The 24,746-nt window shown below is 44.1% G+C and overlaps 3 protein-coding genes across 5 annotated transcripts in view; all 3 read left to right on the forward strand.

Annotated features, from left to right (window-relative positions):
- rit1 (Ras-like without CAAX 1) overlaps window positions 1-5,567 on the forward strand; it is an 11,877-nt gene extending 6,310 nt beyond the window's left edge. For both annotated transcript variants that reach the window (XM_053684080.1, XM_053684081.1), the window contains 3 exons: window positions 53-126; window positions 1,277-1,468; window positions 2,834-5,567. In XM_053684080.1, the coding sequence (XP_053540055.1) occupies window positions 53-126; window positions 1,277-1,468; window positions 2,834-3,064 (497 nt within the window). In that variant the 3' untranslated portion in view covers window positions 3,065-5,567. The remainder of the gene's footprint in view (window positions 1-52; window positions 127-1,276; window positions 1,469-2,833) is intronic.
- The window catches only part of syt11a (synaptotagmin XIa), a 201,391-nt gene that overhangs the window by 40,319 nt on the left and 136,326 nt on the right, over window positions 1-24,746 (forward strand). The window lies entirely within an intron of this gene.
- pex11b (peroxisomal biogenesis factor 11 beta) lies at window positions 6,758-12,800 on the forward strand. Of its 2 annotated transcripts, none has more exons than XM_017481111.3 (4): window positions 6,758-6,874; window positions 8,014-8,129; window positions 9,871-10,072; window positions 10,156-12,800. In XM_017481111.3, the coding sequence occupies exons 1-4, from the start codon at window positions 6,816-6,818 to the stop codon at window positions 10,538-10,540; spliced, it is 762 nt and encodes a 253-aa protein (XP_017336600.1). In that variant the 5' UTR covers window positions 6,758-6,815; the 3' UTR covers window positions 10,541-12,800. The 2 variants fall into 2 exon arrangements, with proteins under 2 accessions (XP_017336600.1, XP_017336601.1); XM_017481112.3 differs by lacking the exon at window positions 6,758-6,874 and adding an exon at window positions 7,389-7,674.

Raw genomic sequence — 24,746 nt, forward strand, 5'->3', positions numbered from 1 at the left:
TGACACGTTGTCGTTTTTGTACACGACCTCACGGTGGCGCTGTTTCTCTCAGAGGACGCCTATAAGACGCAGATCCGCATTGATGACGAGCCGGCGAACCTGGATATCTTGGACACAGCAGGACAGGTAAGGCAGCGCGCGTCGTCCTCAGTGTCCCCTGTATCAGACGTGAGCGTGTTGGGAATCAGCTCGAGGTTTTACACGTTCTCATACACGCGCTTATGGTTTTTTTTCCCTCTTCTTTTTTCTCTCGTTAATCAAAGGGCTTGTTCATTACAGTCATGCGTGAGCTCGGCAGGCTCAGATCGACCTGTACGATCCTCACAGAGAAAATTCCTGACGAGCGCCGTTTACGTCTCCGCTTCTCTCCGTTAATGCCGTCTTCTAAAGGGGTTCGGCTAAGATACGCTTTCCAACAGGGATAGTGATGTTAAGAGTATGGCTTAATTCTTTAAATCTCTCTATAAAAACAACAACAAAAAAAAACAGACAGGGTCATGATCCATCCATCCATGTTATGTAGCGCTTATCCTTCAAGGTCGCAGGGAACCTGGAGTCTATCCCAGGGAGCATCGGGCACAAGGCGGGGTACACGCTGGACGAGGTGCCAATCCATCACAGGACACACACCCATTCATACACTACAGACACTTTGGACATGCTAATCAGCCTACCATGCATGTGTTTGGACTGGGGAGGAAACCGGAGTACCCGGAGGAAACCCCGGCAGCACGGGGAGAACATACAGGGTCGCGGCGGGAATGGAACCCCCAACCCTGGAGGCGTGAGGCGGATGTGCTTTTATTTAAAAAATATCCTAGTGTTAACACTAGGAATAACCACTAGAGGTGGTTGATAAGACACACCCCCCCCCCCCCCCCCCCCCCATACTATGTGAATCATTTTGAGCTTCTAGAAATAAAAGCGCCATATAAATGTAAGGAATTATTATTATTATTATTATTATTATTATTAGTGTTAGTGCAATATTATAGGTTCTCGGGACATTTCTAATAGCGCCTGATGTTTGTAACGTTTATTCCACAGCACTTTTTAAATCTCGGATCTGATCCATCTGAACAGAGGGTGTTGATTAATTTTCTATGACAGCGGGTCGTTCTAATACATTATCGTTTCTATAGTAACAACATAGATAGGGACTGGTACGCCAGACAAACCACATAATCTAAGGCTTATAATGAACAGAAAATGTCGTGTGTGTGTGTGTGTGTGTGTGTGTGTGTGTGTGTGTGTGTGTGTGTGTGTGTGTGTGCAGGCCGAATTCACAGCCATGCGTGATCAGTACATGCGTGCTGGCGAAGGCTTCATCATTTCATACTCCATAACGGACCGGCGCAGCTTCCAGGAGGCTCGCCACTTCAAGCAGCTGATCTGCCGTGTGCGGCGCACAGTGGACACGCCAGTGGTGCTCGTGGGAAACAAATCTGACCTCACACACCTGAGACAGGTAACACTCACACGCAAAAGCAGGGGAAGGGATTAAAAATCTACTCGTTTTATTTCTCTAACATGAAGTATATCAAGTGAACGTCACAGCGTCTGCAGTGTGAATACAGTAATTGTAGAAATAATAACGGAGTACATGGAGGCGTGGCTTCTGTCGCGGTGCTCAGTGTTGGGAAGAGAGGCGTGGCCTCTGTGCCTCTCATTGCTGGCTCCAGTGCATTCATAAATGTCAACAAAATCTTGTTCTATACAGTATGATGCTTTGTTTTCAGCGATTTCAGGGCTCAGTAGATCACATGACAACAACTTTTCATTTATTAAACTGATTTATCGGTTTATTTGTCCTTCGGCTCAGACGGAGAGAAGCGCTGTGGTTCTGGTTTCCAGATAAATGATTTCCTGCCAAAACAAGTTTCGTTATTTCTCGCCTTTGTCAACACTTGAGCTTGGTTTATACAAGAAGTATTACTAAGTGTGGGTTTTGGCAAATTGCCAACATTCCCAAACTTTCCCAACTATGGCTGGAATGCACTGATAACCCTATATTGTAAAATTGCTGGAACATTTATGGGTGAGGAAGAAAATTCCAGTGAAGTGGGCGTGGCTGCACTCCCTGTCAGGCTCAGTGAAAGAGAATGAAATCCCCAGCTAATCCTGAATCACACCGTAAACCAGAGGTCGACCGATAGTGGATTTTACCCATACCGATAACTAAGTTGGGCGGTGCCTAACCGATTAATCGAACGATTTTTAAAATTTATACTGAATGAAAACGTAACACTCAAAGTAAAATATTGCTGAACTTTATTACAAAAATAAACAGTGTTGACTGTACCATGAAAATGTACTGTACTGTTGTAAATTGAATAAATATTAATATATATTAAGTATTAATAAATATTAACATGAATGAAAGATACACATCCAATCTCGACCAAAAAGTAACACTCCAAATTACAAATAAAAACAAGAGACGTTCAAAATGAATCAAAAAAAACACTCCAAATAACACAACAAAATTAGTCAGTGGTGGTTTGTTATTTGTCCTCTAGAGGCCGCTCTCGTACCGTACAACGACAGCGCACGCTTCTCAGTCGCTCCCGCAACGGACGCAAATATCGGTGTGGATTATTTCCCGGTAACCGATAGTTCCAGCGATCGGTTACTGGTACTGATCGGTCGAGCTCTAAACTGCAGACAGCTCAAAATAGGATGATATTAAATTGTTGCCTACTTTAATTGTGTCTTTTATATCTCAAATCACTGATCACACATGGAGTACAGGAGACGTACACGCTCTTGTGTTTGATTTCGTCATACCTGTGTTACATGTGTTGTTTTTCTAACGTATCCTCCTCGCCACCAGGTGTCAGTAGAGGAGGGAAAGGAGCTGGCGAGGGAGTTCCAGTGTCCGTTTTTCGAGACGTCCGCAGCGTTCCGTTACTACATCGACGAGGTTTTCGCTGCTCTGGTGCGTCAGATCCGGCAGCGCGAGGCCGAGGTGGTTCGAAGCGGAGAGAGAAAGACGCGACGCAACCGATCGCTCTGGAGCCGCCTTAAAGCGCCCTTCCGCAAGAAACAGCACTCCGAGCATTGAGGTGGCTGATGGGATCCCGGCGTCCTCCGACGACGACGAGGAGGAAATCACTGTCGTGGTTTTCGGATCTGTAAACCTGTTACCTCCACCCTGTCGAGAGGTGGTTCCTGAACTGTTCACCTAGATAGTTTATTATAGGATTTATTTTGATGAAGCACTCTGAATCGTTTGGTTATGTTCGATCAGACACCAGCCTTCTACGTGCAGGACACACTTACAGCCAAGGTATATCGGCTACTTACTGTTACTCGTTACACGAGGACTATAGCGGGATTCTTCACAATACTGTATTTAGCGGAAACGTATTAAACTCGACATTAGTCACAGGGAGCATAGCTTTTGACGTCGGCTTTCAGGAGAACTGTAGTACCTCCGATTCTTAACCAGCGGGACGAAGCACGAAGGTCGTGGAGAAGTGAGGCTGTTTTAGGGACCGATGTGAAGAAGGAGAGTTGATACCAGGGTCTGAAATTACATGGGATTTCTCCACCAAACACCGCGGCAGTAAACGAGGACGTTTTTTAACCAACCCGACTCTCCCATCATTGTGATGAAACGCTCGCAGTCCTGTTACCGCCGTCGTATCGTCACGCACTTGTTCTAAACGCTCACTTGAAAAGGAGAAAGTACATCCACATCAGATCAGATCAGTCAGACCATTTCGTAAAATATACATCATTTCATTCTTTCACTTTCATTCTAACGTACATCCTATCGGGTGTGCGCTCCGAAATTTCTTCAGTTCCCCATTCATGACTTTTGTTGTGTTTTGGGGGGAAAAAACAAGCTTACTGTAGTATCTTATCCTGTCATTTAATATATGGTGAGGGAATGTAGTTATGTACAGTTTGCTTGTTCTGCGACGCTAAATATATATATATATTAATCAGTCCGTACAGGATTTCGCAGAGTTTCTTTGTTGAATTGGCGAAAGAGTTTTGCGCGGTCTTTCACGGTGATGTTTGCTGGTAAACGAGACCTTTTATCTGTACACGTGAATCGAAAAGGGCTTTGGCCGAACGCGCGCCGTGACGACGTCACCCGATGCGTCTCGGCACCAAACCCGTGGCGATTCCGAAAGAATTGCACGCTCCTCTGAATGTTGCGGAGTTTGCTCGATTTTTGCGTTCATTTCTAGGATGGCGAAATCCTGGAGGGACCGATGATACAGCTCGTACCTTTTAAATAAGATAAAATAAATAAAACCACTGGGCAGTGAACATCCACAAGCAAGAACAGCAGCAGTACCGATCGCTACGCACACAACGGAGACACGCTACAAAACAAACGCTGACGCTTGGGTGAAGTCCCGACTCGATCAGAGTGCTCGAGAAATTGGGGATTTTCGTTGCTTTAGTTGCGCTTCCTGGTTTCATACACGCAGCGAAATCAAAAGAGAAAATCAGAAACTGACTGCCACGATGGAGAACCAAGATGGAGAACCATTTCAGACCCTGGCGCCAGAGCCCATAGTAGGCTTCAGATTTGGCTGAAAAGAATTTTAAGAGTGTTCAGAGAATGTGAGGAAAAGAGATGAAAAGAGAGAGAGATGTAGTTTAAATAATACACAGGCTGTGTTCAATAGGTCGAAGGTTCGTTTGCAGTAGAATAATGGATTATGTAACGTTTTCTTTCATGCTGGTTCTGGTTTTATTTTATTCGTCTCGGTCGGGTTAGCTTTGCAGATGTGGATCGCAGGTTTGCAGGCGGGGTTTCAGGGGCTGTAGGTAATATGGTTTATATCCCAAATAGCTCCCAGTTTGGTGTAGAAGTCACACTATCAAACCCTGTGGACTTAAATGGGAAGTAGGGAGTCATTTGGTCTGAGGCTCATTTGCAAAGTGGTGTTATTTTTGGCACAGAGCAGTGCAACACAGACGGGGGGGGAAAGTCCGGAGACACACAGCGTAGGAACGCACATGATATATGAACTCTTAAGATCAGGCCATGATTCTGGTCTATTGGTAGCTCTTTGGTGTTCACAGTTTTTTAAAAAGAATAAATAAATAAACCAAACCTTTAAAAGGTTTAAAAGGCATGATTCATCCAAACACACTGGAATTCATCTCACATGTCTGGGATTAGTCACGATGAGAGACCTCACAGCACACAGTAAGACATTTCGGGGTTATTAACGTGCCTGTTCTGCAGCCAAGATCGTCATGAAGATGTATTGCTCAGCTCTAACGGGACTCGAACTTCTTTACCGCCTTTACGTTTCATACATACGGCTGTTCCTGTTGTAGAGTGTTTCAGTACACACAGGTCTGACTTCTAGATGGCGTACAAATGTGACTCCTTTATAGTTTTCCTTTTTATCAATGTTGTGCAATTACTACACGTAAAATCTAAAATGGTATGTCTGATTATTGTTAGGGGTTTTTTTTTGTTTGTTTGTTTGTTTAATTGTGAGATTTTTGTTTCTCAGTTGCGTGATCATGAATACTATATTTTCCTTAATTTATTTTCATGAGAGATTCTTGAATAAAATGGGCATAGCTGAGTTTTCCCACGTGTTGTGTGATTTTGTCTGTCATTTTCTTTGGGGGAAACAAAACTGGTTGAAGGCAATGATGGAAACGAATCAAGGCAGCAATAGTAAATGTATAATAATTCATTGTAATTGTAATTATTATCGGGAAAGGACAAATAACTGGTGCAATCGGGCTAACTGGGTTAGCGGTTAGCCTGTTTGCCTCGCACCTCCAGGGCTGGAGGTTCGAGTCCCGCCTGAGTGCTGTGTGCATGAAGTTTGCATGTTCTCCATGTACTGCATTGGTTTCCTCCTCCAGTCCAAAGACATGTGCCTGCAGGCTGATTGGCATTTCCATATTATAGTGTGTGTGTGATTGTGAGTTGCGATGGGTTGGCACCCAGTCCAGTGCAAGGAATAGGCTCCATGGGACCCTGTGTAGGATAACCAGTGGATAAACGGATGGAAACGGGTGGAATCGTGAGTATCAGAGTTATGGGCATCTTGATAGCCATCCAAACCTTTTCTGAAAATGTTCTGTGTACTGATGAGTGATGAAGACCTGGGTCTTGTTACATCTGGTGTGAAGATAAAACACTTCCACAGTAAAAACAGTACTACTAACAGCCAAACATGGTGGCGGAAGTGTGATGGTGTGGGGATGTTTTGGTGCGTCACGGCCTGGGTAAATTCTTATGATTGACGTAACCATGAATTGAGCTCTCTACCAGAAAGTCCTGAAGGAGAATGCCCGGGCATCAGTCTGTGATCAGAAGCTCAAGCGCAATTTCAGTCCAATGCTGAATCTTTTTTTTTTTTTAAGAGTTGAATTGATTTTGGAGTGGTCTAAGCCAGGGGTTCCCAAACTTTTTCAGGGCAAGGCCCCCCAAATGGCATTAAAACTTGACCCAGGCCCACTTTTTGCAAGATGTCTTTAAAACACATTAAAAATACAGACTTCTGAATACATCCCCCCTTTTTTTTTAAAATTAATAATTACATCTTACATCTTTACATAACATTAGGAATTGATTGTGTGTGTGTATGTCTGAGAGTGAGAAAGAGAAGAGGCCCCCCGGGCGCCCCCTGGCGGCGCCCACTTTGAAAACCACTGTTCTAAGCCATAGTCCTGACCTGAACCTCATTGAGATGCTGTTGCAGGACCTTAAACCAGGGGTCTCCAACCCTGTTCATGGAAATCTTTAGCTCCAACCATCTAATCAATGCCTTAAGAAGTTCTTGATCAACTAAAACAGCTGTGTCAGATTTGGGTTGGAGATGAAACCTGCAGGAAGGTCGATCTCAAGGAAGACGCTTGGTGACCACTGCCTTAAACGGTCAGTTCATACTCAAAAGCCTTCCAATAAGCAGTTCTGGAAAGAAGAGCAGGCTCAAATTCCTACACAGGTGATGTGAAAGTGTAATCTCAAAGTATTGGAAATGTTTGGTTGCGGTTGTTGCTGCTAAAGGTGGCACGACCAGTTATTATAATTGGGGGTGGGGGGTGCAATTACTTTTTGACACAGGTGATAGAGGTGTTGCATAAACTTTTTCCCTTGAGTAAATGAAGTGACCATTAACAAACTGTGCTTTGTAGAGGATCCGACACCAATGAATGTGAAAAATATGCAACCCCCCCCCCCCCCCCCCCCCGGATATCCGGAAATGGCGTGAGGGCAGCTACTTTTAATTTTTACGTTTAATATCTTTATTACAACAAAGTAAATACCGATAGAGTGGAAAGTTCTGTTCATATATGATCTTCCATGAAAGATAACGACGCCTGTTTGTACTCATCAGTTATGGAAACGCCATTAGGCTTTTACACTGTGGAAATGTCAAGCGCGAGACGAGTTTGTCCCTCTGCGCTAGCCGTAACCCGGAAGTCAGCGCCAATGCGCAATAAAACATTCTGTTTGCTGTCAAAATAAACGAAATGTTAGCCGAATGCACGGGCGACGTAGGAGTTTAAAGGTTGTGTTATCTTTAAACGTGTGTCGTGTGGGTCTAAAAGTATCAAATTAGTGCATAAAGGCGCACTTTGTTGAGTTCGGGGTAGTTGAAAGGCGGCGGTTGTGTACATGGAGACGTGGGTGAGATTCAGCGCTCAGAGTCAAGCGAAAGAGCGAGTGTTCAGGTGAGAAAAGCGCGGTGTGCAACTCCAACACGGACATGTGGTCTAAGGACTACAGTAGAACACAACATGGCTGTGTCTGAAGCGAGGGCCTGCTCCCTGTTCCCTACAGACTGCTGTAGTGGTCTCCACCAGGCCACACTTCTGTAGACAACAACATCCATATAAAATCTTATCCCCTAAACCACGTGATCCCAGTCCTGTACAGCTCCAGCTCTACTCTCGGTTAACACGGTTCCTCTTAACACTTAGGTTTGAAATACATTTGCCATCTTGTCAGTAGGCTGTGTTCAGGTGTAGGTGTGTGTGTGTGTGTGTGTGTGTGTGTGTGTGTATACACAGGGCTGCACAGTATGCCTGCACTCTGCTCGGATACACACTGCAGAAAGGAGGAGCTGCAGCTCAACTGTTAACAACCATCAAGCAGCTGGAAGCTCATCTGAGTCTCAGCAGAAAACGTACGTCCTCACGTCTGTCGTCCTCACATACTCGTGTCCCTCATCCTCATGTCCTCACGTACATATCCTCACGTCCTCACATACGTCTCTCATACTCACGTCTGTCATCCTCACGTTTCTCATACTCACGTCAGTCATCATCACATACTCGTGTCTCTCATCCTCATGTCCTCACACACGTCTGTCTTCCTCACGTCCTCACATACGTCTCTCATACTCACGTCTGTCATCCTCACGTTTCTCATACTCACGTCAGTCATCATCACATACTCGTGTCTCCCATCCTCATGTCCTCACATACGTCTCTCATCCTTACGTCCTCACACGTCTCTCGTCCTCACGTCCTTACATACACACACCTCTCATCCTCACATCTTTACACTTACGTCTCTCATCCTCTCGTCCTCACATGCTTGTGTCTCTCGTACTCGCGTCCTGACATGTTCACGTTCTCACATGCTCGTGTCCCTACATATTCACGCCTCTCATCTTTACGTCCTCACATACTCAAGTCTCTCATCCTCACATCCTCACGTCCTCACATACTCAAGTCTCTCATCCTCACGTCCTCACATACTCAAGTCTCTCATCCTCACATCCTCACGTCCTCACATACTCAAGTCTCTCATCCTCACATCCTCACGTCCTCACATACTCAAGTCTCTCATCCTCTCATCCTCACATCCTCACGTCCTCACATACTCAAGTCTCTCATCCTCACATCCTCACGTCCTCACATACTCAAGTCTCTCATCCTCACATCCTCACGTCCTCACATACTCAAGTCTCTCATCCTCACATCCTCACGTCCTCACATACTCAAGTCTCTCATCCTCACATCCTCACGTCCTCACATACTCAAGTCTCTCATCCTCACGTCCTCACATACTCAAGTCTCTCATCCTCACATCCTCACGTCCTCACATACTCAAGTCTCTCATCCTCTCGTCCTCGCATGCTCATGTCTCTCGTCCTCAAGCCCTCGCATGCTCATGCCTCTCGTCCTCATATCCACACGTACTCACGTTCTCACATCCTCACGTCTCTCATAGTCGCATCTCTCATATTCACGTCCTCTCGTCTCTCATCCTCACATCTTCACGTCCTCACATACGCACGTCTCTCATTCTCACATACTCATGTCCTCACGTACTCGCGTCTCATCCTCACGTACTCATGTCCTCACGTACTCATGTCTCATTCTCACATACTCACGTTCTCACATATTTGCGTCTCACGTCCGTCCTCACATCTCTCATCCTCAGGTCTCTCGTCGTTATCTCCGTTAACGCTCTCCGTTCACAATTCTATTCATTACACGTGTGCACGTACAGTTGCAGTGTACAACTGCTTCAGTCCATTAAACACCTGCCCAACTGATGTCAACTACTGAACTAAAAATCAAGTCTGTTTCCTTCCTCCCTTAATTCCGTATGAATTTTCTTTCCTTCCTTCTGATTGAATGAACTAAAAATCAAGTTTTCTCCCCTTCTGTCCTTGTGACCTTTTTTCCCAACGTCCTTCTTTTAAACTTTTAACTCAAACGCAGGTGTGTTTAAAGTTTTTTGTGGACGTGTCCGTGACTACAGTACTGTCCGTGATGATCGCTCGTAGAGCTGATTATTAACACAGTCCTAATCTCACGTTCACTCACAGTTGTGGTGTTGTTGTTGTTGTTGTTGTTGTTGTTGTTGTTTGTTTACTGAGCTGTGTGTATTTCTGTGCGTTTCCACGTGCACAGTGATGCGGTTAGGGAACTCGGCCGAGGCTCTGGAAGCAGCGAAGCGAGCCATTCACCTCTCCGACTGCGTGCTGCGGCTCTGCATCACCGTCTCCCATTTAAACAGAGCCATGTACTTCGCCTGCGATAACCTGCTGTGGGCCGGAAAGGCGGGGCTGCTGCCTCGACTCGACCAGAACAAGTGGAGTCAGAGGTCATTCAGGTGAGTCTTCTTTTCTTTGTTTCCTGCACGTTCTTCTCTTCTCTTTTCTTTTATTCTCTCTCTCTCTCTCTCTCTCTCTGTAGGTATTACCTGTTTGCGCTGATCTTGAACCTGAGCCGTGACCTGTACGAGATGTACGGTTTGATGGAGCGCGAGCGGCGCAGCACTTCGGCCAAAGCTCATCTCTCAGGCGCGGTAGAGAACGGCGAGTTCCCCTCCGCCACGTCCTCCTGCGCGTCCGTCTTCGCGGCCAGGCTTCGGCGGCAGCTGTGTCTGCTCGCGGCCGTCCTGCGCAGCAACCCTCCGCTCCTGCTGGACACGCTGAAGAACCTGTGTGACGTCTTCATCCCGCTGGACAAGCTGGGTCTGTACGCCACCGGGCCGGGGTTCGTCGGGGCGTGCGGTCTCACCTCGTCCGTTCTGTCCATCCTCACCGTGCTCTACCCCTGGCTCAAACTCAAACCCTAAACCGTCACGCCATGAACCAGTGCCGAGTCTGAACTGGGCCTCTGACGGAAATTCCCAGACTGGCCAATCAAGACGGAGTGTGCTGATGATGTCACAACTGTCAGAGGAGATGGAGAGCAAAAGGAGGCTGTGTGTGTGTGTGTGTGTGTGTTTGTTTGCTATACTATACTATGAGTTAGGCATGTGCTGATAATCCTAGCGTGTTAACGAGGTATCAGAACGCCGATAATCACAAGGAGAACGCGTTCACGTCTTTATATGAATGACGGTGTGTGAAAAGACGTGCAGCCGAGGAAAACAAATCCGCCGTATGTGTGTTGAACATCCCGTTTTATTTCAGTCGTACTACACCGCTCGATTGGGAATTCTCCATTCTGATTGGTCAGAGGGCGTCGGTCAGTCTTCTGTGACAGCAGCTAGTCGCAACACGTTATTGTTTCTATAGTGACGGCGCACACAGGGACGTGTCCACGTAAAACCGGTTTAAAAAAAAAAAAAGTAGCATTTTTTGGAAGTCTCGAGCGTTAAGCTGGAAGTTTTCCAGCACGGGAACGTCTCCAGGAAATGGATTGTTTTGGTAAAGTGATGTGGTGTAAGAGGGATTGAAACACTTGAGCTGGCTGTTAGTTTTTTGGGAAGAGAATCGGCTTCAGGATGGTAAGAGTAACTCCGCTGCATCCTGGACTATTTTCTTATAAACCAAGAGTCATTCCGAAAATAATATCATAATAGTGCGGGGTCCTTAGATTTTTATCTGAAAGATGTTGCTGGTTTCGACCGTTAGTCTCAGTGAGAAATACAGATTCAGTCGAGTAGTAATAATAATAATAATAATAATAATAATGATGATGATGATGATTAGTGTAAACCATATTTAGTTGTGATACAGAGCTGTAATATTAGCACATGCCTACTGTGTATCTTTTTTGTGTGTAATGTGTGCGTGTATATGTGTGTTTGTATGATTGTATGGTGTGTGTATGATTGTGTGTGTGTGTATGATTGTGTGTGTGTGCGTGTATGATTGTGTGTGTGTGTGTATGATTGTGTGTGTGTATGATTGTGTGTGTGTATGATTGTGTGTGTGTGTATGATTGTGTGTGTGTATGATTGTGTGTGTGTATGATTGTGTGTGTGTGTGTGTGTGTGTATGATTGTGTGTGTATGATTGTGTGTGTGTGTGTGTGTGTGTATGATTGTGTGTGTATGAGTGTATGATTTGTGTGTGTGTGTATGATTGTGTGTGTATGAGTGTATGATTGTGTGTGTGTGTATGATTGTGTGTGTGTGTGTGTATGATTGTGTGTGTGTGTGATTGTGTGTGCGTGTATGATTGTGTGTGTGTGTGTGTGTGTATGATTGTGTGTATGAGTGTATGATTTGTGTGTGTGTGTGTGTGTGTGTGTGTGTGTGTATGATTGTGTGTGTATGAGTGTATGATTTGTGTGTGCGTGTATGATTGTGTGTGTGATTGTGTGTGTGTATGATTGTGTGTGTATGAGTGTATGATTTGTGTGTGCGTGTATGATTTGTGTGTGTGTGTGTGTGTGTGTGTGTGTGTTTTGGTTTCTCTTTCTCTTATTCTTCCCCAGCTGACATTTTTACGCATCTTTACAAATGAAAGTTAATCCCTAACAGTCCATGTTTAGATTTCTATAACGGTGTTAAATCTCTCACAAGCTCAAATCTGTACCAAACGCACGTCACTTCACGTCACTTCACGTCACTTCTCTTCATGCCAGTTGAGATCCGGATTTAATGGAAGTGTGAACAAACCGTGTAACTCTGAAAGGTTACTCTGAACTGGATGACGAGACGCACTGAAACTGTACTTTAATCCCTGTACTCCGCCAGTGTTTGTTGACGTGCGACCTCTGCGAATGTTTGTTGACGTGCGACAGCCCACCGATTGACTCATCTTCAGACGATTAATCAGAACCGACTGCTGGACCGTTCTGCACTCGAGAGGGTGCGGCAGGTGGGCGTTATTGTTTTGTATGCAGCATGCTGTTAATGCAACACATCTAATCCACTGTAACGTTTCAGCTACATTACAGACTGTTTACTGATGCATCATCAGCTACCGACGGAATGTCTTTCACAACCTCAAGCGTTTTAAAGCCGAAAACGAACACACTTTATTAAACCTACTAGAGAGTCTGTTCTGATTTTTAAGGAGCGGTTTGTAATTATTATTACAGCCCCCTGCTGCCTGTGAGGTGTACTGCGGTTATAATAAAAAAATAAATAAAAACGTTAACACGCCTCAGTCTTTCACTGTTTAAACTATGCGTGCGTTGAAATATGCCGTTTTAGGGGAAAGGGCGGAGCTGAGCGGCTCCGTTACGTCTAGGGCGGAGCTTTTCTTTTCAGGGCCTGAAAAAACATTAAGACATTAAGAAGCTAGAAGCAAGGCGATATCTCGACTGATGTTACAACGAGGAGTGTGTACGCGCTAACGTCCCGACTGGTTCTACGTCGGACTTCTCATCAATATTAAGTTGAAGGTTGCTGAAAAAATCATGATCACGAGACAAATATTTCAGTGTGAAGGATTTGTTTTAAAATCCAGACAGTTGTTGATCAGGACGTTACTGAGCCGTGTCCACTAGAGGGCGCACAAACACAGGATTTATACAAGCAGAACAAAGATGGTGTGTGAAATTCACAGAGTTGCAGGTTTATCAGGCCAAACTACTATATACGCCATTTTGTACATACACGTGTAGGCTCTAGCGCATCTGACGCTGTGCACAGATGTATTGGCACCCATCTGCACCATGCATCTGTTGAAAGAGACCACTAGGCTACAGGGTGTGTGCTAGTGTGTAAGTCCTCTAAAGCTCATCTTTCCTCATACACAGTGTTACTCATCTTCATGTCGTCAAGTTCTGAGCACAGAAGACGCTGCTGGACGCTGTTTAAAATAAAAGAGGTCCACCCTGAAACTGACAATACGATGATAAAAACTAGAGATCGACCGATAGATTTAAACAAAAAAACAAAACAATACAGATATTTGCATGCTATGTGCCGATAACCGATATGAAGATTATTAACAATTAAATGATTGTTTTACTTCTGTTTTTCACACACTGAGAACACCACTGAACCGAACAAACTGTTTAATTTATAACAATTTTGTCAATTTCACTTCCTCCTTGTATACAAAACAAAACTCTTATTTATACACCAATAAATCGAGAGGTCTGAAAGAGTGCAAAAAACAAAAAAATCGAGTGCACTGTTACTAAAGTTACTAAAAATAAAAGCTCTGATGAGGTAAACGGATTACGTGACTCTGTGAGCTGGTCTCTGTTTCTTAGCGCCAAGCTGCTTAAGCTACATATCAAGCGCTTATGGAACACCTCATTTGTACATTAATGGCTGTTCAAAACGCCCACAAGATGGCGCCATTTATCCGTGGATCTGATATTACAAAACCGATAACCCGTTATGGAACAATGCTTAAATATCGGGGAAACCCATCTGTAAAACCGATTATCGGCCCATCTGTACTAAAAAACCTCAATGACACTGTTGTACCTGATCACAGTGATGCACTCGGATCAACACCGCACGCACAGACCGCTCGGAGGGTGTGTGTGTGTTCATTATGCATTCTTTACACGTTCTTTATGTGTAAATCACATGGTTTGGAGCTTGAGTGGGCATGTGAATGATCCACCACGTGAGTCATTTACTTATGCTGTGTGTGTGTGTGTGTGTGTGTGTGTGTGTGTGTATGTGTGTTTGGGCTTGTTTGTTAAAACCCCTCATCAGTTTTATGCACCATGAGCTCCTAATTAGTCTTTCTCTCCCCCACGCTCTCTCTCTCTCTCTCTCTCTCTCTCTCTCTCTCTCTCTCTCTCTCTCTCTCTCCCCCCCACTCCCACCTCCCCCTCTCTCTCTCCCCCCTCCCCCTCTCTCTCTCCCCCCACTCCCTCTCTCTCTCCCCCCACTCTCTCCCTCTCTCCCACTCACTCTCCCCCCCTCACTGTCTCTGTCCCTCTCTCTCTCTCTCTCTCTCTCTCTCTCTCTCTGTATCACATATGGACAATGTGCCAGATTTTACATCTGTGTAACCGGAAGATGTTTCCTTTAAAACCACCCACACTCCTTCTCTCTCTCTCTCTCTCTCTCTCTCTCTCTCTCTCTCTCTCCCCATCTCTCTCTCTCCCCATCTCTCTCTCCCTCTCACTTAATCTTTCTGCCTCTCTCTCCCACTTTATCTGTCCGATTCTCTCCCCCTCTTTCTGTCTATCGCCCTCTTTATCGCCGTCTCTCTCCCACTCTATTTCTCTCTCTCCCTTTCTCTAGATCACTGAGTGCTGCTCTCCTTTCCTTCCTGCGCTGTGCTTCCTCCTTTACTGGATATGATGTGATTGTGATGTTTAAGGTCATTCTGAGAAATGTGTTTGTCAAACCGGAGGACACACACACAGCGTCCCCTCTCTCCCTCTCTCTGTGTGTGTGTGTGTGTGTGTGTGTGAGAGACATTAGTACAGTTGATGCTGGGCTTTATCGGCTTTAGTCACTGAAGTCACTGACATCACTACTTGAAGCAGCGCCAGATTCCACTGGATCCTCATTCATAATAATCGACTGTGTGCTTTGAGCATGAAAACAGCATCGGTTCCATTTCCTCCAGCGTGAAGGAACCTTCAGGTGTTCACTCTGCTGTGCCTCGGTTAAGGTTCGGTTCCTGTGATGAGAAGGTTTCGAGTACAAACCCACCACGAGTCCCTGAGCGAGACCTTTTACCCGTAACCTCTCAGTTCTGTACCCGGATTGGATTTTGGATCGTCTGGAAGTGGCTTTAGATCAACAAGCATCTGCTGAACGAATACACCGAAATAAAATGTATCCGGTCTGTTCACGCCCCCTAGTGGTGGTAGTCTGACTGCTGTGCAAAAATAGCCTTCGTATAAAGAAAATCGTGACGATATCAACAACAGCCGCGTGTTATCTGTTAAAGTAATCGGCCGTGTATGCGGATATGAAATGTGAGCTCCCTCGCTGTCTGTTGTTGAGCACTCAATAGCTAAACATGCTGCCTCCAGACTTGTTTACAGCCAGCCGGAACTCCTGACGTAACGCGGGTGTTTACACGTATTTGGGTCATCTCGAAGCTTTTTACCTTCAATATATCGTGTTCCGACAAATCGACAATAAAATACAACTGAAAGGTGAAAACATCTTAGTTAGTTTATTTAGTCAAATGAATCATCTTAAAACCATGATCTGTACCGGTACGGACGTCCTTTTCCTTCGAGCGAGTGGTCATTGGTGTGCAGCGCGTACGTTTCGGGACAGTAAGACGTAAATAGAATTATTGACTCACAAAAAAAAGTGTTGACTCACAAAAAAGTGATTTGTAGTTGCGCGTATGTTTAACCGTAGCACGTTCCAGTCGCTTCATTTGTTTCGTGGTGGAGAGACACGCTTCTAGCGTGCTACACCCCCTGCTGCACCGCACGCATCATCCGAACATGCGTTACGAGGCCCGTCGCACGAAGCCGGTTGCCGTGGTTACCCAGGTAAGTTTGTATTTAATCTGAGCAAACCCCGTCTCAACGACGTGGGTCGTTTTTTGTTTGTTTGTTTGTTTTAGCGGTTTTCATCGCCATGGTAACTTACAATACACGGCTAACCTGCTCTGGAGCAATCGGCTGTGAGCAAAGGGAGATAAATCTGACGCGTCAACGTTAACCCATGGAGGACACTCCGAAGGGAAAGATCGTTTTGTAGTCTGGGTCGCGTCTAAGTATTAGAAAAAGGAAAAAAAAAACACAAACGAGTTCAATACTAAATCTTTCTCAGGGCCAAGTCATTATTCCTGTCCTAATATATTGTCACAAATGGATATTGATTCAAATTGAATTAAGACTGCGTACATTTGTATGAAATGAAACGACACAGACATGAGGAGGAGACGATGGAGGCTACGGCTGCACACGGTCTTACCCGAACCAGGAACTTGAGTGTTCTTGAGAGTGCTCATGGCAGTTTGGTGTCGATGGACGTTAACGCTTCAGGTTTCTGGGCAAAGAAGACCTGAGACTGAGCAGCGTTCACGCCTGCAGCTGATGGGCTCGTTGTGTTTTCACTGACTCCGTCAGAAGATCCTGAAAGTGGCTCGCACGTGAAGTGGAATGCAATCGAAGCATTTGAAGATGAAGCGTTTAGCTACTGGCTCTCAGACGTTCTTCTGATGAAGCCTGACACCCTTCTGGTCACTCGGTCAGAACCTCATTCTCCTTGTTATTACTGCCTCCATCACCTCGAGCCGCCGCGTGAGTCAGCGTGTTCATGTAGGAGTGACCGTTTACACCCGAGGGTCTCCTTCATCATTCATCTGCATCAATACGCCCTGATTTAGTCTGACTAACTGCTCATTATGAATCATTCTTACACGCCTTTGCGTCTGCACCGGCTTTACAGTACTGAGTAAACAGGACCAGGTAGCGAGAGGACATTCGTGACTGAAAACTCGAAAAGGAAAAGAAACGCACATTAAACACACATTCTTGCGTCAATTGGGGTTATTTTATGAGCTGTTGAACGGGGCACACGGTTGGAGAATGTGTAGCACGTCATATCTAGTTTGCTCATCATAATCCTCAGGTTGATGCTTTTGTTTATCACCACGAGATCAATTCCACGTTGCCTGCGGTCTCCATGGTGACATGTCTGCATGTCACCGGATGATCGGGAGAGTTTTCAGTAACAACACATCGCGTTAAAGACATAAAAAAAAATATATATATATATATATTATATATTTACAGTTGTGTGTATATATATATATCATACACACAGTTGTGCCCAAAAGTTTGCACACCCCTTGCAGAATCTGCTAAATCTTAATACTGTTAATAGAATAAGACGGATGATAAAATCCCATGTTGTTGTTTATTTAGTTCTGCCCTGAATAAACAATTTCACATAACAGATGTTTACATATAGTCCACAAGACAAGATTATAACTGAATTTACACAAATTACCCAGTTCAAAAGTTTACACACCCTTTATTATTAATCCCGTGTGTCGTTACCTGGATGATCCGCGACTGTGTTTATGTTCTGTGAGAGTTCTTCACGAGTCCCTTGTTCGTCCTGAGCAGTTAAACTGCCCGCTGTTCTTCAGAAAAATCCTCCAGGTCCTGCACGTTCTTTACTTTTCCAGCATATTCTGCATATTTGAGCCCTTTCTAACAGCAGCTATATGATGTCGAGATCCATCTTTTGACACTGAGGACGACTGAGGGACTCGTACACGACTATTACAAAAGGTGCACACGTTCACTGATGCTCAAGAAGGAAACACGATATATTAAGATCCAGGGGGGTGTAAACTTTTGAACAGGATGATCGGTTTAAATTGTTAGTATTTTGTCTTCTGGGAGACGTGTAACTATCTTATTTAGCATCTGAAGGGCGGTACTAAATGAAAAAAAAAGATCCTTAAACAAAATAATGACAATTTACACCGATCATCCTGTTCAAAAGTTTACACCCCCCTGGCTTTATTAAGATTTATCAGATTCTGCAAGGGGTATGCAAACTTTCGGGCACAACTGTGTGCGTGTGTGTGTGTGTGTGTATATATATATATAAATGTGTAAATATGTTTCTGTGTGTTTGTGTGTGTGTGTGTGTGTGTGTGTGAGTGTCAATCAGAGATGGACTCGACATGTCAAAATGACCCCAGTATCATCTCTGTACTATTTACACAAGTTCTCAGAGCGTCATTTGATTGGAGAAACTGAAGCAAGCAGATAAAGGTGCAAGTTGGAGAAATCCTTCACCATGGTGCTCCACCTCAGGCCAGAATTTAACGAGGGTCATTTTGACATAGCGAGGTCAGCGTTGTTTGTGTTTTGAATCGCATCAGAAATGAACCTTCCTGGTTCGTTTGGGTCGTATTTTCTGTGGGCACTAATCATTTTGAAAGCATTTTTTTTTCTCCGACTAATCCATTAGTAGATTTATTTTTTCTCCACATTCGTGTTTATTTCAGTGAACAGAGCCGAACGTTCCCACCGGGCCCCGAGTCTTATAATCCGCCTACGCAGGAGGTTCTTCTATTGAAATTTGGAAATGTATCAGCATTAAATGTTACGTACAAACGTGTACAAACATAACTGTATTATGAAGATGGAAATCTTTCATCAGGATCATATATTCAGATGATTATTAAGGGATAAGCGCACAGAAATAAACAGTGATATCGATAACCATTCTTTTCCGAAAGCTAAAAACCTGTGTGTTATTTGCTTTTTTTTTTTTTACGGTGTATGTCCTGTCATTAACACAGATCTACGATCCCTGATCGGATCGTTCTAGAAAACAATTTAATGTGAAAATTGATTGTAGCTTTTCCATTCCTGAACTTTCTTTGTTTCTGAGGTATTGAGGGATTTGGATTAAACCCATCGAATTTAAATGACCAGTCAAATCAGAACTTTAATAAAATAGTGGGTTGTGATTTCCACCACCGAAACAACAACAACAACAACAACAACAACAACAACAACAAGTTCTTGCTGTTCTTCACGGACCACCCCATGGTTTCAGTGAATCCCGTTTTCACACAAGAGCTTACATCCAAACATTTGGAAAGTTATAAAGGGGAATGGTTTGTAATAAGAGCCGTTTTGTGCCATGGATGGTTGATGTGTAATAGCAGCTTTTATTTAAATGTAGATTCCTCACTCCACCCTTTCTTCCTCCCTCGTCTTAAATCTGATGTACTTTGCCAAGCCTGACTCCACTTGATTAAATCAGATGTGCAATATCAACTGAACTAAACCCTGAAAACAAGACCTACAGCAAAGACCATGACCCGCACTGCGCCGTAATCACACAGTTACACCAGTTCACGGCTGCCAGATTCAGGTTTTAATCATCATTTTTGATAGAGTTCTTTCACAAATCCCTTGCGTACGGTAGAAACTGTTGGAGCGACAAGGCCAGTCAGTTGTTCTTGCTGTAGACTGAAGACATTCGGGTTTGAGATGGAAAGAGGAACATGAGAAGAGAGTTTAGGATCTCGGATTTCATTCCCTGGTATTTATACGTAGACGTGTTAAACGGCATAAAGAACATAGCATGTTTTGTATCAGACCACCCGATTTGTAGGGGAGCAAAAATATCGGAACACGTGACTAACATGTACTTCCAGAGCTAGTTTTAGCCTTCCGTTTCACCTGTGTAGACTGCGTTTGTTGTTAGAAAGGATAAACCAACATGAAGATCAGAGAGCTGTCTACGGGAGAAAAACAAGCCATTTTGAAGCTGAGAAAAGATGAGGGAACACTGGGCGTAGCCGATACAATAATTTGGAACGTCATGAACAAGAAAGAAACCAGTGGTGTACTGAGCGACAGACACCGGGTGGGTCGGCCAAGGAAAACACCAACAGCTGATGTCAGACTTTTAGGGAGAGCTGTGAAAAAAATCCTCCCCTGTGAAGGGAAACGTGGTGGAGGTATAGTGTCATGGCTTGGGCTTGCACGGCTGCTTCTGGAACATTCTCACTAATCTTTATTGATGATGGAACTCATGATGGCAGCAGCGGAATGAATTCAGAAGTCTATAGGAACATTTTGTCTGCCAGTTTACAGAGAAATGCATCCAGATTAATCAGGAGGAACTTGACCGATCAGGAGGAGCAAGTCAATGATCCAAAACGCTTTATCGGGGGAGGGAACAGTGGAAGGTTTTAGACTGGCCAAGTCAATCACCAGACCTTAACCCAGTTGAGCAGCATTTCACCTCCTGAAGGGAGAAACCTCCCGAAACATACAATAACTGAACGAGGCTGCAGTAAAAGCCCGGAAAAGCATCACAAAAGAAGAAACCAACAATTTGGTGATGCCACTGAGTCACAGGCTTGATGCAGCTATTGCCGGCAAGAAATATGCAACCAAATTTTAAGTGTTATTTACTTTAAATGATCTGTTCTTATACTTTTGCTCACCTAACAGTTGAGTGGACTGATACAGAAAGGTCCTATGTTTTATGTCGTTTAGCACGTCTAGATATAAATACCAGGAAATAAAAGCGTGAATCCTAAACTCTCGTCTCGTCTCCATCTTTTGATCTCAAACCCGAATGTCTTTGGTGTAGAGCACAAAACCTTCAATTGGCCTTGCTGTTCCAATAGTTTCAGAGGGGACTGTATACAGGGGTTGTCGTAACCACCAGGCGCTTGGCAGGAAAAGCTGCCACATGAACGTTTTTTGTTAATGAAGATGTCGAAACTTAGAAACGTTAACATGTTTACTGCTTACTTTGTTATTTATGCGGAATCTGTAGGTAAAATGTGGTATAGTGGTTCACATCTTTGCACTGGTCTGTAATCTGGATTTCAAATGATAACGAGACTTGGAACAGGATGTCCGTCAGTGGTGTCGTTACTATCCTATACGACTTGGCAAGAACTGACCGCAGAGTGGTGCTTGGACCCCTCAGGTATATTACTGTGATTGTTATATATAGACCGAGAGTTTAATATGTACTGAGTATCTCTGTGTTAACACAAACACAACTACACCTGGGCTATAAAGTAAATAAAGTAGAATGAATTATTCTTGCTGTAGTATTACTGCATCGTTACTCTGTTCTCAAAGTAAAATATCATACCATAACTATCTTTTTAGCCAAATTAGCCAGGGCATTGTAGCACACTCTTATCTGGGTTACTATTTAGATATTATATAGAAATGAGTTGACTGTAAAATGGTGTGTTACTGACAGTTTGATCAGATCCGGTCACATTTACAGCCAGGATTTAATCTGTAAAGGATTACATTAAGGTCTTATTGTATTTTCCTCCAGTGCTGTTTTTGTCCCCAAAAGACAAGGACGTCTTCTCCGCAGAGACAGAGATGACTCAGAGGGAGAAATGTGTGTCCTTATTCCAGGGTGAAGTCTGGTTTATAATCAGCGACTAAACCACAAATGAACTACAGCCAGTTCATTCGCACGTCCAGTCGAAAACGTTCGCTGTATTATTGGCGCTGTTCTGTTGGGGGGGGGATATGATTTTTCTCATTTTAAAAGATCTTAACCTCAGCATTGAAAGACACCGAATGTTGAAATAGCAGACTTGAAACAGATCCCCCCCCCCCAAGTAGAATATATGTTGAATCCTTGATTTCTGGTTGATTAATTAATTAATTAATTTTCTTTATCTGCAGCTCTGAGAGTGATTCCAGCTGCAAGACAAATGTCTTGTAACAACTCATAATTTTTTCTGTGGGTAACACCTTACATTGGGACATGTATGTAATTGTTGATATGGTGAAGTTTTCTGTAAAGAGATTTACGGAAGGAGTCTCCAGTTTCGGTGCTTTATAACAGTCCGAGTTAAAGCTGTAACTCGAAGTTTTCCGACAGTCTGCGCTTCCCGGTTTCTTGTTAACATGACCAGGTGCATTTCTTTGTCTTTGTGTGTGTGTTTTTTGTCTGCTAGAGAGACAAAAGCGAGGCTGGTGAGGAAATGACTGTTTATAGCTGCTGTCAAGGATGCAAGAGCAAAACAAACAACTGAAACAGTGAAAACAAGAAGCGTACACGTAACAGTGGACACGAGGAACACATGAACGCGGCAACGAAAGCATGACAGTTAAGTGCTGGAAAACTAGAACTTGTATAGGGGTGCTTATTAGGGGTAACACAGAACAGGTGTGAGAGATCAGTGGGACATGTGACATGGCCATGTGACATGCTGGGGCCGATGGGTAATGTAGTTCAGTGCCGATTTGACACGAGTGATAAGTACTGGTTTCGCATAAGTTGTACAACATTAAATGCACATGTAGAAGCATGTCGTTCCTTAATACATAAACAACTGTAATTTTTGGCAACCTGCGGTACTATAAGAAGAATAAAACTTTTTTGGACGCGCGCTGTTCTAGGAAAATAATCCACTTTGGTTTGGTAACGGTACAGTAACTCTGCTTTGTGCTGGGCCACATCACATGACCTTCTCATTGATTAGTTTCTTATAACAGCATCCCCGGAGTGAAAATTCTACCTTAATCATGAATAATAGCAATAATTAAATATAGCTGCAAGCAGCGATGACGGGCCCAAGCACCACGGTGCCATTGCCACCCAGTGTGTGTATGAAACCAATGCATAGTGAAGCGAGTGCTGTAGAGTAAAACACCCACATATGGCGCTAATGACTGTCATTATGAAAGTTGTAGGGCATGATGAGAGCAATGTACAGTACGTAGTGTTTGGCGACTGTAGGTAAAACAGACCCCACCACTTAAGTCAAAAAGGTGCGCTACAGAGCCCCTCCTCCACGCCCATGTCTTAGCTTGTCCCTACACCTGATGGCTGACAACTCTGACGCGTGTGCTGACTTTCCCGAAATTTTAAGCCATGCGAAGAGCCTCAAAAACGCCAGAAATGAACATTGATGTTCGATGCGTCACCATGGCAACAATATTTAAGATATCAAAAATCCTTCAACAGTTTTAGTTCGGCCGTGTGCTGACATTATTCTGACCAAGTTTGAGGCGACTCGGGTAAAGATAAGAGGATTATTGCAAAATCACACGCTTCCTGCTGCCAGTTGGTGGCGCTATGACCGTGACTCACAATAGTCATGTCCACGTGATCAGGCCCCGTGACCAAACATACCAATCACTCATTCTGGCAACTGAGCACTTTCAATGATCATATAATCAGGTATACATATGAATGGATGAATAGAGCAGGGATGTGGACTAGATTTCCTCCCAATGCAGATAAAACGTATAAAAAGTGAGAACATGATGTGTGACGTGTGTGTGTGTGTGTGTGTGTGTGTGTGTGTGTGTGTGTGTGTGTGTGTGTGTGTGTGTGTGTGTGTGTTCCACTTTTCACTTTTTCAACTGAAGCGAACTCAAGCTGGAGTTCGTATACATTTCTCCCACTGGACTCTTGAGACATTCACTAAAAAACTCTGATCAAGAAGCCAACAAACTTGTTATGTTGGTAAACATCTGGCAGGTTCTCGCTGGTCATGGGTGGTCCGGTCTATTAAACACGGATCGTTTAAGTCCACAACCCTGTCAATCTGGCGTTTAGTGCAGGCGGGAGTTCACTTAATTTATTCCAGATGATGTTCTGAGCACCTCTGCTGCGATATCTACTGAACCTCTAGCTCCGAGTCAAGGTCTTCACGGCGTTTCTTCACTCATCCAAGAAGCGTCACTTGTACTGAATGCTGGTAATTTCAACATTTCATACGTAACTGTTAAGCTCAAATCCCAATCTCTGAGATCTGGAGGTGGGACCGGGTGTGGACACCAGGGAATAGAGCCGATCTCCAACCACGGTGGTCCTCAAAACTATACATCCACAAGCATTTTCTGTTAAGCCTTTTCCGGAGCTACTGTGTACTTTTTTATTATCACTCTGGCTTCTGGGCAGCCATCTTAATTCGTTCAGGAGGGACTACAAACCCCGTTAACAACATTCGAACGCTCTCTAAAGGTATAAGGATGTTATTTTGTAGGGTTCAGTTAACATTATGGATGACATCCTTTCTGAAATTGCGAACACGTCTTCCTTCCGGTGGGGACTGCTGGAGATATTAATACATTATATCACGAGGAGGAAAAGGGTTTCCTGTTCAGCAGCGAGATCGATGGCCTTGAATGTGGCTTTCAGATCAGAGTTACGTCTCTCTCCTTGGCATGCTGAGATTTTTCATTTTTAAAACACTTAAGCGGATTTATAAAGGAGAAAAAAATAAATAAATAAATGCTGGCTTATCCCTCCTTTTAGCTGTTCAAAACATTGCTACTATGGCAGGAATGTTGATAATCCGGTGTTTCTGATTGCTTTTGCTAGTCATTATTGCACCTGAAGACTGAGTGTGACGATAGTAGTCACTTGTGTAAATGGGGAATGTCAGGTTCTTTCTGTTTCTCAGCTGGATTAAAGGCTTTATTTTTGCTTTATACCAAGAAACGGCGGTCAAGAAAACGTCAACGAGCATGGGTTGGGAGCATGTACATACACCATATGACCAGTTGTGGTCACCTGACCATCATACCCATGCTGTGTGCGTTTTGAAAATGCCATTATTGATTTATTCCCCCTTTGCTGATATAATAAACTTAACAGCATTGCACAGCCCTAGGCATGCCTGGACAGCTTTCCACAGCCCTTGAAAGCCAGAGGTAGTTATTGACAG

The sequence above is a fragment of the Ictalurus punctatus genome, chromosome 12 (genome assembly GCF_001660625.3).
Source record: "Ictalurus punctatus breed USDA103 chromosome 12, Coco_2.0, whole genome shotgun sequence".
NCBI classification, from domain to species: Eukaryota; Metazoa; Chordata; class Actinopteri; order Siluriformes; family Ictaluridae; genus Ictalurus; species Ictalurus punctatus.